Genomic DNA, 16,610 nt, shown 5'->3' on the forward strand with positions numbered 1-16,610 from the left:
ATGAAATGTAGCATATAAAAAAGAAATTATAGTATTTATATATGAATTATAGAAATTGTAATACAGACTATCAATAATGGTTATTGAAGGTTAAAAAGTGATGAATTTTGAATCATATATATTTTGAATTTATTTTAGGTACAAATATCTCATCAAATCAATCTAAAAATGGAACACCTTTTCCAAGAGCTTGTCCAAAGTGCAATATTCATTTCAATCTTTTGGATCCTTTGAAAAATCACATGAAGGTAAAACTTTTTCAAAATTTAATTTTAAAAAGGTTTGCAAATCCCTAAAAATATTGATTGATTTGCAGTAAATAATGATTTGTTCAGATATTTAGATAAGAAATATTCTCATATTGGTATTTACATATGTTAGGTAAAAGTTTATATTCATAATGATTGTCTTTATATAAGATTTTAAAATTCCTTCTGAAACATCAAATTTAAAAAATTGTTCATATACATTATAATGTCTGCTTATTGTATTCTAATTTTAAATGAAAATAATGCATTGTTCAGAATATCTTATTTACTAGCTTATGCATACTTGAAACTTCTTAAAAATAGGCATTTTATTATGTGTTTAATATTTCATATAAGTTAACAGTTCCTTTAGTTATCTTTTTTGTTCATACTAACATGTGCATGTCATGTTACACAATGAAAATCTTAGTTTTACTTTAATTTCAGCACTCAGGCATAAACTCCAAATGATGGAGGATTTTATATGAAATAATTGTTTTAACTTAGTCCAGAATATAGTTTGTGTAATTGTTATAAATTAATTTGAGCTTATTATTGGTATAAGAAGCTCCTGAAATTAGATTTTAAGAAATTTTCAAAGTACAAATGAAATAGGAGGTTTAGGTAACACTTCACTTAAAATATTTCGGTAGATATTACAGTACCCTGCTGTGTCTGTGGAAAGATAGCCTGTATTCTTCTTCTGTGCCCGGTATAAATGCAAGGAAGGGGGAAAGAGACAAGAAAAAAGGCAGTGTAGATCATATGGAGAAAAGAAGGAAGGAGAAGGATGCAATGGTAAAGGAAAAGTTTCTAAGGAAAAGTTTCAGGGATTGCTCACTGTTTCAGGGATTGACAAATCTTTTTTGAAATTCAGTATTTTACAAAAAAAGTAGAAAAAAATAAAGGAACTTTTTAATTTTAAATATAGTCTCTTTATTTAAATACAAAACTATTTGGTCTGTGACTACTTCTAGCTCGCAAGTACTCCCTGATAATTGCACTTTGTGGTTTTTTCTTATATGAGAATTAACCTGTACAAGTGCTTTCAGTTTTCCTATTTATGTAATATTTTGATGAGATAACCTGATGTTTTTTCATGTTTTGCATTTGGACATAGGGAAAAAAGAAAGGGTTAAATTCTTTAGTTATCTTTAGTTATTTGAATAGGTAATAGTCATATGATTCAAAATTGAAAAGTTTACAAAGGCATACAAGTAAAAACTCTTATCCCTGTCTCTTATTTACCTGTTCCCAGTATGACTCTCAAAGGAAATAATTTTTATTAGTTTGTTTTCTATCCTCCCTGGTCTTCTTTCTGCATAAACAGGTGAACACAAGTGCTCTTCTTTTCTGTTTTGTGTACAAGCTGTAGCACATTATATATACTGTACCTGGTGAGACTGGCAATCATTTTCCAAAATGTAGCTTTACTTCCAAAACATACTATAACATTGTTTGTGATTACTCATATTAGAAACAATCACAACTTCATATAATATTCATATAATAAAACACTATTCAGCATTTTTAAAAAGGATGGAACCTTTAGAACGATGATATGGGAAGATAGCTCTAAGACATATTATTGAACTAAGTTGAATGTATTATGAATAACTTATTATATTCCTTTATATCATAAAGAAATCTTAGAGAATAGTCACCAGATTTTGGACAGGGAAGTATAAAATTATGGAGACTTTATGTTCTAGATGATGCATTTTATACATAAATTATAATTTACAATAATTTCTATTTTGAAAAAAATAAGATTTTTATATTATTTGTAAATGATTTTTTTGCTTTTATTATAGATAGATGACTGTACCACAGAAATATTGTTTTCTTTCAATGAAGAATACCTAAAACATAATTCAAATATGCTACAATAATAACAACAATATACTTACCTGAGACCATGTGAGACTACTAAGCTTTAAATACATTATTTCATTTAATCCTTAGAAAATTATTTGAGATAGACATTTTTCTCATTGTTTTATAGCCAGTTAATTGGCATAACTGGTATTCAAACTTAATGGTAAAAAGCTCAAGTTCTCCCAAATACTTATTATTATTCCCCTTTTGACAAGTGTATGGGCTATTTAACTTGAAGATAGGTACATTATTTCTTTTTAGGGAATTTGATATTTATCAACCAGATCTAGCTTATTAATTACATTATTTAGATTTCTATAACTTAACTTATTTTTTTGTTTACTTGCTCTGTCATGGATTGAGAAATACCACATCTCAATCCACATCTTTCACCACCAATATATTTTTTTGCTTTATTGCAATTCTGTTTTAAGATTGTTGCTATTGTTTGTGATACAGATGAATCTCTTTTAGAACTGTATTGTGAATGCATCCTTTAGCATTTTTATAAAGTGTCCTTTTTTGTTTTAAAGTTTAATGACTTTTAGGCTCACCCCTTGTTTTCTTCTGGTTTCTATTTGCCTAGTGTATTCTTTGTTTATCCTTTTATTTTCAACCCTTTTGAGTGGCTTTGTTTTAAGTATGCCTCTTGCTTTAAGCAGAAAGTTGTGATCCTATAATGAAAATCTTTTTTGTTTCAGTAGCTGAGTTAAATTTACTTATTTTCATAGATGTGATAGGTTTATTTGATCTTGGTTCTGTCACAATTTTTTGCTAACTCTTTTCTTCCTCTCTCTCTCTCTCTTTCTTTCTTTCACTATGTTGTTGCTTTACATGTATGTAATTTGGGTTTTTAGGGAAGTTGTATTTTTGTTTTCCTTTTTATCCTTTAAATTTTAATGTTAATATAATTCCAGTAGTCTTCTATTCCTTAGGCTATTCTCTGCTATTAAAATTGATTAAAGTAGCATTAAATTTCCTATTCTTAACCCCATCCTTACCTTCTCCTCTCCTACTGATTTTAGTCAATATTATCTTTCTGAGTGTACTATTTCTTTGTACTATTGAAAATGCTCATACCTGCACTTCTTTATTTGGTAGCTCTAAATTATATTCCTTGATGTACTGCTACCATATGTGAATCAATCTATGAACTCTCTTGACCTCATATTTATTGTCCTTTTACCTCCTTTTAGTTTTTATTTGTTGGTTGTATCATTTTTCCATTGTCAGGGCATATGACATTTTCATTCAGTTTTCTTAACCTTATTTCCGTATTTGTTTTAATCCTTTTCCACAGTAAATATATTCAGTGCTCATCACCAGTCTTTTTGTTATGGTTCCTTTGGTTATCTCTTGTTTGACTAAAGTTCATCCCATAGTAATTTCCTGAGGAAGGGCCTGAGAACAGTATTCTTTGAGTTCCTTCATGTTCAAAACAGTTTGACTATAGTCCATTCATGAAAGACAGTTTGGCCAGATACAAAGTTGGATCCCACTTTGAGGATCTTGTTGGTGTTACAGCTTTTGTTTTACAATATCTAATGTTGTTGTTAAGAATTTGGGATAAGTTTGAATTATTTTGCCCTTTATAAATGATTTGCTTTTTTTGCCTGGCTGTCCAGAGGATTCTTTATTTTGAAAGACTGATAATTCTACAGTGACTTCGTGTTGAGAATTTTGGATCAATCTTCTCTGACATACAGCATGTTCTTTCAGCTTGTAAATTTGTGTCTTCCTTTATTTTAGTGCAGTTTTCTTGATTTGTATCTTTAAATTCCATACAATTGTTTTGTTATTTGGGGGGCTGGGTGTTGTCCAGTACTCATTTGTTCATTTGTTCAATGTCCTTTGTCTGGCATATTTGTGATTTTCTTCCTAATCCTTTTAATTCTTTCTCTCTTCCTTCTTCTCTCCTCTCCTCTCCCCTCCCCTCCCCTTCCCTCTTTCTTTTAATTTACTAAGCTTTTCTCATTTATTTTATTTTCCAACATCTGTTCACCAGTGTACTTTTCTAATTTGTGTTTAGCTATCTGGTTTTATTTTTTTTCTCTACTTTTACTCTTGATTTTGCCACTCTTTATGTCTTCTTTTTGTCTTGCCATCTCTTCTTGCTTTTTGGTTTTCCAAATAGACACAGTTGCTTCATTAAGTTTTTTTAAATTTATGGCAAAAATTTTGGCCCCTGTTTTCATCTGCATCTGCTCTAAGGTGTTTTTTTGAGAATTTTACACTTCCTCAGTTTATCTTAAAGTATTTTTGTTTAGATGTAAGTTCCTATCATATTGAACAAGTTAGATTTTCTTGGGTTTGTTTTGTACAAAGCTCCTTTTGGGAAGCATAGGTTGCCAGGATAATCTCACAGCCTATTAGCTGGTTTATACAACTTCTTCCTGTAAGTGTAACTTGTGTGTCTGATTTTATATGTAGCATTCCTTTTCTGTTTCTCTGTACTGAATGAGGTTTGAGGAATTTCTGCCATCCTTCTTGCTCCAGCTCCTACACTTGGTTTTGCAAACAAAGAACATAGATTTGCACTTCATGATGTGTATTTCACCTTAGAATATATGTTTTCCTGACACTTTCTAAGGTCTGTTAACATTGAGTTCTTTTGACTTCTCTGGTCTGCTTCCAGCTGTCTCTCTTCTGCCTGATCTGGCTGCTTTTGGTAGTGCTTTCATATGTTGTGGAGTCTGTGGATTCTGACTTTGAGTTTTAATGAAAATTAAATTTTTGGAATTTGGTTGTTGTGGTTTTTTGGATGTATCTCACAAGGAGAAGGGAAAAATGTTGACTTGTGTAGGATGACCATATGGGAAGTGTTTTTTTCCTATTTAAAAATGGTACCCCTTCTTTGCTCTGGAAATCCCATCTAAATTTTTAGGTACTAACAAAGCAACAGAACATGGTATATCTATTGGGAGGAGTAAAGATTAGTATGGTGTTTAGATGTTATCTACTGTTTGTCAAATTATAGTATATGGCATTAAAGTGTTTAATATTTGCAGAATGACTAACCCAGGAAATAAGGGATGAACCTGGGGTTACAGTGAAGGGCTAGAACCAAAAGGGTACTAGGGCTGAATAAAAGGTGACCAGTTAGTGTTGGGCCATAGCTCAGCTGTGCCATCCATCACTTGTTCTGTCTTACCATAAAACTTTAAATCTAAGCCTAGTTCTCATTTCTTAACTTACTTTCTTGTCTTTTGGATATTTTCTGTAAGATACCATCTTCTCAATTACTAAATCCCCCAACCTTCTTCAGTGCACCTCATCCATTCTTGGTTGTCAGTGGTTTATCATTCAGCTATTTTATAGGAATATGAAACATTGTTTAAAGGATATTGTGAATGAGATTTGCATGTTTATTTTTAAAATCTGGTCCTATCTTGCTTTTCTGTAGAACAAAAAAGAAACTGGAAGAACAGCAAACAATTTATCGTCTATAATGCATTTATGAGTATTTAGGGTAACAAACGTTTATAGATATACTAAATTAGACATTTCTGGAGAATATAAACCTTGCAGCACACTCTACTGTAGATTACATAGATTATTTTATAGATTTCAGAAGAGAATCAATTCTCAAATGTGACTCAGAGTAACTCCTACAGTCTGAAAGCCAGATTTAATGTTTGAGTATATAAGATTTTCCACATTTCTAATTAATGAGACTATTCTGTATTACGTCATTTTGTGCAGTATAATTTTTTCCAATTGATGTTTGAGATCATCCCTATAGTAAAACTGCAGATAAGATGAGGAATTTTGTCTATCAAAATGATGTTACTGATACACATCATTTGTAGTAAGACATATATTAAATCATTTTTCTAATAGTGTTGGTGAGTTTACTCTGACTCATCCTTTTCTCCATTTGTCCTTAAAGTCAAAAACAACATTTTTAGACTTTAGCTTTCTAAAGTCCTTTGTAACAGTGCGACTTTTTTTTAAAAAAACTAAATTTTTATTTATTTATTTATTTATTTTTGGCTGTGTTGGGTCTTCGTTGCTGCGAGCAGGCTTTCTCTAGTTGCAGCGAGTGGGGGCTACTCTTTGTTGCAGTGCGTGGGCTTCTCATTGCAGTGGCTTCTTCTGTTGCAGAGCACGGCTCTAGGTGCACGGGCTTCAGTAGTTGTGGCTCGCAGGCTCTAGATTGCAGGCTCACTAGTTGTGGTGCATGGGCTTAGTTGCTCCGTGGCATGTGGGATCTTCCCGGACCAGGGCTCAAACCCGTGTCCCCTGCATTGGCAGGCGGATTTTTAACCACTGTGCCACCAGGGAAACCCCAGTGTGACTTTCTTAAGTTTGAGCTCTTAAATATTATGTGTCTCAAGAAGAATCTAGAAACATAGGTAGCAAAACCTTTCTCATTTCCCTCTTTTTATTGTGGTTTCATTTCAATTGTGTTTATTCAGAGTGGTAGACTGCAGAGGGTCATGTTGTCTTAGAGAATTCATACCCTTATCCTAATTAAGCTTATGGGTGCAACCTTAACTCCTAAGCATAAATTATGTCACTTTTTTGTCAGTTCATTTTATTTAGTATTTTTTTCTCCTCTCTTTTGGATCTATTTCAGATTTTTTATGTGTGTTCTTTTCCTCTGTAGGTTTCAGAATTGACAAGTGAACAAAATAAGTGCAATCGAAGGAAATATTATAGGTCTGTCTTGCATCAAAAGTCCAGCTTCTCATGTGACACAGAAAGTTTCACCAATAATGTAACATTTCAGTATGGCAGGAGAGGAAGTGGATTTTGTTATTCTTAGAAATGGAATAGAGTTGTGTTTAGATTTTCAGACTTTCTTATGATGCTACTAATTTATGAGCTAACATGTTTAGGAAGAGTTTAAGTCAGTTGGTTTATGTTGTAAAAGAATTATGTAGGTGCCTTGTTAAAAAATATAGATTTCTGGGCTCTACCTGTAGACTTTGTGGCTTATTGGTCTGAAGTAGGCCCAGGAATTAGCATTTTGACAAGTGCTTCTGGTTTTTCTAATGCAGGTCTTCCTTGGATAGCCCTCTGAGTAAAACTGCCTTAGAGAAATTCTAAAACTGAAAATTATGTACAATAAATTAATTATCTTGTTGGAAAAAAAAAGCTCATGTATGAAAGTATTTCATATTGGAACCAGTTTATATGACATCTTGATTTTCCAAATGAGGAACTAAATTTCCCCGTCAAATATATAAGCATTCTAGATTTCAAGATGTAACTGTTGAAGCTTTCAAGACATGACCGATGGTTCTTTATTTTTTCCCTATGCATTTTTTAGCACCTTGAGTCTAAGGAATGGCAGGATAGCTGTGCTCGATATCCAGTTCCAACCAGATATTATGATATGTAGTATATATATAGTTAAACATATACATTATGGCATGTAAAACTACATTTCCATTCTATACTCTGTCATGGCATGGATATGAACAATGTTTAGTTTTAATTTAAGTGTTGTTAAATATTTACATCTGAAAAGACAAATTATAAGGAAAAGACTATTAGATCAATAGTCGAGTCCTGGTTTTAAGGTCTTTCTTTTCTTTCTTTAAAAAAATTTTTTTAAATTAAGATAATAGATGTTTATTGTTTGAGATTTGGAGAGTATGTATATGCACCACAAGCTTTTGGTGAATATTTTTCCAGATATATCGCCAAGCATAGTTTTACATGGTCTGACCTTAGTTGTAAACAAAGAACCGTATTTTGGTTTCTAATTGTTTTAAGAGATAAATAAGACTTCTGTTTTTTCTCTTTCAGTACTGTTGTCCAGACATGATAAATAACTTTTTGGGACTGGCTAAAACAGAATTTTCAAGTACAGCAAATAAAAGTAAGACTGTTGATTCAGAAAAAGGAAAACTGATCATGTTAGTTAATGACTTTTATTATGGAAAACATGAAGGAGATGTCCAGGAAGAACAGAAGACTTACACAACCTTTAAATGCTTCAGTTGCTTGAAAATTCTTAAAAATAATATCAGGTATGTTAGCACTTATTTTTATTTCTACTTGAAAATTGGAATGCTACAGATATAAATGTTGTATCTTTATCTTGCATTTTTAATGTTATTCTAGATAAGAGATTTTAACACTTTGCACTAAGAACAAAGACATATTCTCTTGTTAAAAAGCTTTTGTCTTTTCTTATATTTTAGAGTTGACTCTTGGATCCAGTTAGTTGTATTTCTTTAAAATAACTTAAGAAAGGACAAACTTTATTTCAAATAAAACAAAATTAACTTCTTTTACCTATATTATCAGTGATCTAGGAATTTTCATGAGATAATTTTCATATTTAGCTGCTTTTGAATTTTATTTTTTTCACACCACAAGCAGAACCACTTATTTATGTTTTGTCCAGTTTGACCTCTTATATACTAATCTTGTTTAATGCTCAAATCCCATAAAAGAGTTAGTTACAAGAATAAAATGAGAAGACATATTGATTGATATTTTTATTGGTTACATAGCTTGACATTTATATTTGGTAAGGTTTTTTACCATCATTTTATTATAAAGATTTTCAACATTCAACAAATTTAAAAATATTTTGTAATGGACACTTGTATACTTATCATCTTGATTCTATCATTAACATTTAACTGTACTTGCTTCATCATATAGCTATTCATCCTTCCTTCAAACTATCTGGGTTTTTTTATGCATTTGAAAGTAAGTTGCAGATGTCAGTGTACTTCCATCAGTTGAGGCATGTATGTGTGTACAAACATACATATGCATAACTTTTTATATTTACCCTTGGTGACTATTATTTGTAATTAGCATTCTTAGGTACCTATAGTTTACTTGTAGACCCAGCATTTATTTTATTTTCCTGTGAGTTCTTGGGTCCAAGAAGAAGCATATAGAAAAACCCTGCAATACACTGCGATAAACTCCTATATTAATAATTTTTTTATGGTAGTGCTTTATAGTTTTAAAAATTCTTTTACGTATATTATTTCATACAAGTTTTCACATTTATCTCCTTTCGTCAAGTTTTAACAGACATCAATAGCTAATGGTCCCAGTAGCTTAACAGAAGGAATATTGTACTTGGAGGTATAACACTGAAACAATATTACAATAGAACTCTTTCCCCTATTTTCACATTTTTACCATTTTAATAGTAAAATACACCAGAAAAATCATGTTAATATAGTAAAGTGCATAGAAATATGGCTCCCCTGCTTAGTTCTTTGTTATTCTTAAATGTTATATATATATGATATTAGAATTTATTTCAGCAGTAGTTTTTTTTATTTTCCTTTGAGATTAACACATTAATATTAAACATATGAAAGTAAAAATTTTCTTTTTTTTGTTATTGTTTCAGAATACTAGTTACATATTTCTAGAGTGTCCTAATATCTAGAAATTTTAAGCAAGCAGCACCTGGTAACATCCAGGAATTGAGCTTTTTTTGAAATACTGATTGTTTAGTAAATGTAACCTTAATAGAAAACAATTTATAACCAAAGAAGTTCAATATGCTAAGTAATATTTTACCTTGATAGTAAAAACTGGGAGGGTAAATTGGTATTTGTAGAGAATGGTAAGAAGCTGATAGCTGTAGATTTCTGTTCTCTGCCCTGTCAATGTATGGTGTTTTTTTCCCTACATTGAGTGTCACCCAAAACAGGTTTATTTTATTCTGTGAATATCCTTGCAAGATGTTTGCTTTTTTCGTTTCCCTCATTTCCATCTGTTGGTTTAAGTAGTATGAGCTCCTGATGGGGGCCCATATAATAATTGAGAGAAAGCTTGCTAGTTAAGAAATTATTTTATTTAGATACATTTTAATTGCTGAAAGTCGTAAGCTGAGCGTTTAATGGCTCATGACATTTTCTCTATACCTAAATATTTAGCCAAGACTAGGATTTCCTATAGGTGTTTGTAGAGCTGGTGTAAAAACCAAAGGAAGTCTAAAAGATATTTCAAAGTGTACCATAACCTGTACTAAAGAGTAGCATTGTGTGAGGTGTGAAAAAAAAAAAGTGTTATAACCTTTATGATGATTGCTATCCAGATTGATGATATTATCACTTAATTTCAACATTATTTCCTGTAGTGACTCAAAGTGAGTAATTGTTAATAGTTGACCCCGTCTAAAAATTGTTATTTTGATTGAATAACTTTACTTTCAAATTCAGCAAAAAGCTTCAGTAAGCTCTTTTAAATAGGCATTCCCATTTATATTGCACTCTCTGTTGTGGAAGGTCATAGTTCCTGCTCATAAGAAGCCTTTTTAGGGAAGCTGAAATAGCAGAATGTAAAACTGAAAAATGGACATTGCCTACAAAGGGCACAGTCTGCAAGTTAAAATGAACAGTCTTTGCTAACAGTAAACCAGTATCATTAAATAAGACAAAAGGTTCTTGTAATTGTAGGCATTAAAATTGCTATTACATGCATTTAGAAACCAAGACACAAGTAAAAATACCAGTAATTTGTTTTTTAAGCAGCTAGAATTTAATGTATATCTTCATAGCTTAAGAGATTTCTCTCATGACTCTGTAGCTGCTTTTGGTGGTAGAGTTTCCTTCCTTTCAGTATTTTATTTAAAAGTGTAAGTAGTATTTCTTGTATGGAGAAGAAACCTGCTGTTTTATCTTTAAAAAAATTTTAATAATCTGAAATGATCAAGAGAGCCAATTAGTGATATTTCAAATTCATAATAACTATTTATTTTAAAACAAGGATGAAAAGATGTTGACTTAGTTACTTAATAAAAGTGATTATTTAAAGTGCACACTTTTCTAGAGGACTTTAAGACTTTTGAGATTTTATTTTCAGTAATCATATCTCTAATTTTAAGATTTAGATTCAAGTACTTATTTGTGAGATTTTTGTTTTTAAATCTGAATTTTTGCACCTGTTGACAATCATTTATAGGTTTATGAACCACATGAAACATCATTTGGAACTTGAGAAGCAGAGCAGTGAAAGCTGGGAAAACCACACCACCTGCCAGCACTGCTACCGTCAGTTTCCCACACCATTTCAACTGCAGTGTCACATTGAAAGTACACACACACCCCATGAATTTTCTAGTAAGTTACAATTTCATTTAAGTATTGAGTATTTTGATTTTAACAATGTAAACTCTGAGAAAAGTTTGTTACTGAACTCTGAACAAGTGTGTTAGAAAAATAAGAATAAGAAGATGACTTTGAAATTTGAGAGTAAAGTTGAAAAAGTTAATTTTTAACTTATATAAACTTTTAAATAAAATTAGTTACTGAAATTAAATTCCCTCTTATAAATAATTCACTATGGTAAATAACCTGTGCATTACATATGGGGGACTAAATTAGAAGCCTCAGATAATAGTTTTCAAATATGAAATCAGTGCCCTTCTTTTAAACTTGAATAAGAAAAGTAAATAGAACGGTAGTTAAAATCACAGATTTTGGAGCAAGACAGCTTGGGTTCACATCCAAGCTCTGCCTCTTAATATGTGATCTTAATGTGATCTCAGACAGGTCACTTAATATTTGAATAATGGGGATAATAAAAATACCTGCTTCATAATGTTTTGATGGGAACTGAGTTAATGTAAGTAAAGTCCTTAGAACTGTGCATGGCACACAGTTGACAACTATGGAACTGTTCACCACTACCACCACCACCAATACTACTACTGTTATTATTGTTGTTGTTGATATAGATGTACAAAATGAATTATATATGTATATATCTGATTTTGTTTATTTGCCTCGATAGGATACTTTTTAAGAAAATTGAAGTGTAATTGACATATAATATTGTATTAGTTTCAGGTGTACAACATAATGATTGAATACTTATGTGTATATGTATATCTTAAAATGGTGTAATGTCTTTTTTCCCCCACTTTCAGCCATTTGCAAAATATGTGAATTATCATTTGAAACAGAGCATATTCTTTTACAACATATGAAGGACAATCATAAACCTGGTGAAATGCCATATATTTGCCAGGTATACACATATTTTATTGTATACATCGTGTTTGTTTTGTTTGTTTGTTATCTCTTGTTTTGGTTACAAGATTTAAACCTATTAGGCCAGGCATCAGCAAATTTTTTATATAAAGGGCAAGATAGTATTCAGGCTTTGAGGATCATAGGTCTCCGTTGCAACTAATCAACTCTGCCATTGTAGCACACAGGCAGCCATAGACAATAAGTGGATGAATGGGTATGACTGTGTTTCAATATAACTTTATTTATGGACACTGAAATTTGAATTTCATATAATTTTCACGTCATGAAATATATTTTATTTTTCTAACCATTTCGATAAAATTGGTTGCTAAAATTAAAGTATCTTCTGTAAATAATTTATTAGTAGGAAGTCTCTTGGCATAACTCATACATTGTTATGTAGGGTCAGCAGACAGTTGGAACTGGCCCATAGGCCATTGTTTGCCCATTCCTGTACTAGACAAAGAAAAGCCCTGTGGCAGAAAGACAAACATGAACTTATCTTACCCTGTAGGGAAGAATGTAGGCATACAAGGGAAATATAAAATGCTTTTACTTCAGAGAACCCTACCAAATGCTTTGGGACTAGTATTTTTCCAGAATTTGGAGGAATGAGAAAGTAAGATAAAAATAAATTGTCACTTCCGTAGCCTGGAGGCCATTTATAATCTAAAGGAAGATGCTATTTTATATAGCAGAAGAACTTTATAGTACCAGAGGTGTCAGAGTTTGAAAACTCAAGTCAAGATTGGGGGTGACAGATAAAAATATCTGATAAAAATAAGGGAATCTAGTTATATTTTGGGAAGTATCCTTAAGCTCTGAAAGGTAATGACGCTTCTGTCTCAAAGATTATCTTTCGATGTTTGCATTAATGGAATTCTTGGTTGCGTAGGCATCAGAGCTGAATTAATAGTACAAAATATTCTTCTGAACAAGTGACCTATCATTCTTACTTTGAAATTGGATATCATTATAAGTTTTCAAGTTAAACTAAATCTCTTTTTTTTGTAGGTTTGCAGTTATAGATCATCATCATTTTCTGATGTAGAAACTCATTTTAGAACATCCCATGAAAACACTAAGAACTTGCTATGTCCGTTTTGCCTCAAAGTTATTAAAATTGCAACACCCTATATGCATCATTACATGAAGCATCAGGTGAGATTTGCCAGTTTTTATTCCTTTAATGTTGTTTTAGAGAAAAGATAGATTATGACTTAGAACATTGGTTAGATTTGTTCTGCAAGGGAAGCAGCATTGTTCCAAATGACATGATTAATTTGCAATTTATGCTGAATTACCTGTGAAACTTCCACTTCTTTTCCTTGCTTCCTTTCTGGTGATGATGTGGTTCCTACATGAAAATTCTGAAAGATAGCTAGAAATAAGAAACCTTGGATTGAAGGAAAAAAGAGAAGATGAGTGGAAGAATATCCAAAAGATTGGATATTTCGAGGCTAAGAATTACCTTCTGGGAAAGGTAATTATCAGGAGCAGGGAAAAAGATGAGTTTGAACTGATAAAGAAGATTGATGACTCATAATCGTGTTTTCCTCTTTCTCTTCAAACTTTATTCCCACTTTTAGCTCCCATATTATAAGACATGTTGGCGTCATTGACCAGGAGTGGTCTTTTATAGCTGCCAGGGATAGAGGAAGCAGTAGTGACACTTATTGCTTGATATATGAACTCTGGCAAATAACTGTATTTAGTCCTGCTACGTAATTTTTGGGACCCAGTATTAGTGCTTATACCCATCTCTTGAACTCTGATATTATACTTACTGGTTCTTTTCCTGAAGCAGTTAAGTCATCCTTTGGGCTGAAAAGTTTAATGCAACACTGATCCTGTTCTTAAGTGCTTGAAAGAACAATAACAGCGCCTTTGGCAAAACCAGAAGTCAGTGGATTTATTCAGTATGATCATGTAATCAAGTTTTGCCACCTCACTAATTAGCTCATTACATTTTCTTGTTATTGATTAAACTGGCATGTCAGTTTATTCAGCATTGGTGCTCACTTTGCTTTCCATTCTAGTCATTAGATAATCATGAAATCGGCTTGTGGTTCTTCATTGGGAAAGATCATAAAAGTAGAATTTCCAAATAAATTTGGGATCACCTATGTTGTGACTGGGTTGCTACCTAACCTTGAGGAGTTCTGGCAAGATCTTTTGATTCTGGGTTTCCCCGGCAATTTTCCATCAGTTGTTAATACATGTTCCCGCCCCCCCCCCCCCACCAATTGCTACTGGTAAATGAATTTGGTAAAGGCCTAGATTTACAAAATTAAATCGTTGTTTCTTTTTCACAACAGGATTCCTCAGAAATTTTAATACGCTAATGAACATTGTAAATCTCTAAGTAATGATATTATATGTATTCCCCAGACTTATTTGGCTATTGAACCCTTTATTTGCTCAATACCTATTAACATTTCTTGCGGAACAGAGTTTGAGAAACACTATTCTTGATACTCTGTATTTCTTCTTTGGCTTTTAATTTTCAAAGGGAGAATAAAGTATAAAACAGTAGTTTTATTTCATTATGGGGATTTAACATCATTTTCCCCATATGCTATATTAAGCTTCAGAGTGAGATATAGATGTAGGAAGAATGATAATTATGAAGGAGATGTGTGGGCCAACTGTATGGGCTATATGAATTTTTTTTAACGTTTTTATTGGAGTATAATTGCTTTACAATGGTATGTTAGTTTCCGTTTTATAACAAAGTGAATCAGTTATACATATACATATATCCTCATATCTCTTCCCTCTTGCATCTCCCTCCCTCCCACCCTCCCTATCCCACCCTTGTAGCTGGTCACAAAGCACCGAGCTGATCTCCCTATGCTATGTGACTACTTCCCACTAGCTATCTATTTTATATTTGGTAGTGTATATATGTCCATATATACACTACCACTCTCTCACTTTGTCCCAGCTTACCCTTCCTCTTCCCCGTGTCCTCAAGTCCATTCTCTAGTAGGTCTCAGTAGTTATTCCCTTCTTGCCCCTAGGTTCTTCATGAGCATTGTTTTTTTTTTTTTGTTAGATTTCATATATATGTGTTAGCATACGGTATTTGTTTTTCTCTTTCTGACTTACTTCACTCTGTATGACAGACTCTAGGTCCATCCACCTCACTACAGATAACTCAGTTTCGTTTCTTTTTATCGCTGAGTAACATTCCATTGTATATATGTGCCACATCTTCTTTATCCGTTCATCTGTCGATGGACACTTAGGTTGATTCCATGTCCTGGCTATTGTAAATAGAGCTGCAATGAACATTGTGGTACATGACTCTTGTTGAATTATGGTTTTCTCAGGGTATATGCCCAGTAGTGGGATTGCTGGGTCATATGGTAGTTCTATTTGTAGTTTTTTGAGGAACCTCCATACTGTTCTCCATAGTGGCTGTATCAATTTACATTCCCACCAACAGTGCAAGAGGGTTCCCTTTTCTCCACACTGTCTCCAGCATTTATTGTTTGCAGATTTTTTGATGATGGCCATTGTGACTGGTGTGAGATGATATCTCATTGTAGTTTTGATTTGCATTTCTCTAATGATTAATGATGTTGAACATCCTTTCATGTGTTTGTTGGCAATCTGTATATCATCTTTGGAGAAATGTCTCTTTAGGTCTTCTGCCCATTTTTGGATTGGGTTGTTTCTTTTTTTGATATTGAGCTGCATGAGATGCTTGTAAATTTTGGAGATTAATCCTTTGTCAGTTGCTTCATTTGCAAATATTTTCTCCCATTCTGAGGGTTGTCTTTTCATCTTCTTTATGGTTTCCTTTGCCTTTTGAATAAGTTCCAAAGCTTTTAAGTTTCATTAAGTCCCACTTGTTTATTTTTGTTTTTATTTCCATTTCTCTAGGAGGTGGATCAAAAGGATCTTGCTGTGATTGACGTCATAGAGTGTTCTGCCTATGTTTTCCTCTAAGAGTTTGATAGTGTCTGGCATTGCATTTAGGTCTTTAATCCATTTTGAGTTTATTTTTGTGTGTGGTATTAGGGAGTGTTTTAATTTCATTCTTTTACATGTAGCTGTCCAGTTTTCCCAGCACCACTTATTGAAGAGGCTGTCTTTTCTCCATTGTATATTCTTGCCTCCTTTATCAAAGATAAGGTGAGCATAGGTGTGTGGGTTTATCTCTGGGCTTTCTATCCTGTTCCATTGATATGTATTTCTGTTTTTCTGCCAGTACCATACTGTCCTGATTAATGTAGCTTTGTAGTATAGTCTGAAGTCTGGGAGCCTGATTCCTCCAGCTCTGTTTTTCTTTCTCAAGATTGCTTTGGCTATTCAGGGTCTTTTGTGTTTCCATACAGATTGTGAAATTTTTTGTTCTAGTTCTGTGAAAAATGCCAGTGGTAGTTTTATAGGGATTGCATTGAATCTGTAGATTGCTTTGGGTAATATAGTCATTTTCACAATGTTGATTCTTCTAATCCAGAACATGGTATATCTCTCCATCTATTTGTATCATCTTTCATTTCTT

General features: G+C 32.4%; 1 protein-coding gene across 13 annotated transcripts in view; it reads left to right on the plus strand.

The window, feature by feature from the left end:
* ZNF280D (zinc finger protein 280D) overlaps positions 1-16,610 on the plus strand; it is a 131,097-nt gene that overhangs the window by 38,730 nt on the left and 75,757 nt on the right. For all 13 annotated transcript variants that reach the window (XR_016392093.1, XR_016392094.1, XR_002645399.2 and 10 more), the window contains 5 exons: positions 139-248; positions 7,884-8,107; positions 11,022-11,179; positions 11,989-12,089; positions 13,109-13,255. Coding sequence is in view for 1 of the 13 variants with exons in the window: in XM_022579570.2 (XP_022435278.1) it covers positions 139-248; positions 7,884-8,107; positions 11,022-11,179; positions 11,989-12,089; positions 13,109-13,255 (740 nt within the window). In the remaining 12 variants the exon portion in view is untranslated. The remainder of the gene's footprint in view (positions 1-138; positions 249-7,883; positions 8,108-11,021; positions 11,180-11,988; positions 12,090-13,108; positions 13,256-16,610) is intronic.

This window comes from Delphinapterus leucas, chromosome 2 (genome assembly GCF_059928025.1).
Source record: "Delphinapterus leucas isolate spDelLeu-1000000601 "Yukka" chromosome 2, BTC_Dleu_Yukka2, whole genome shotgun sequence".
Lineage (NCBI taxonomy): Eukaryota > Metazoa > Chordata > Mammalia > Artiodactyla > Monodontidae > Delphinapterus > Delphinapterus leucas.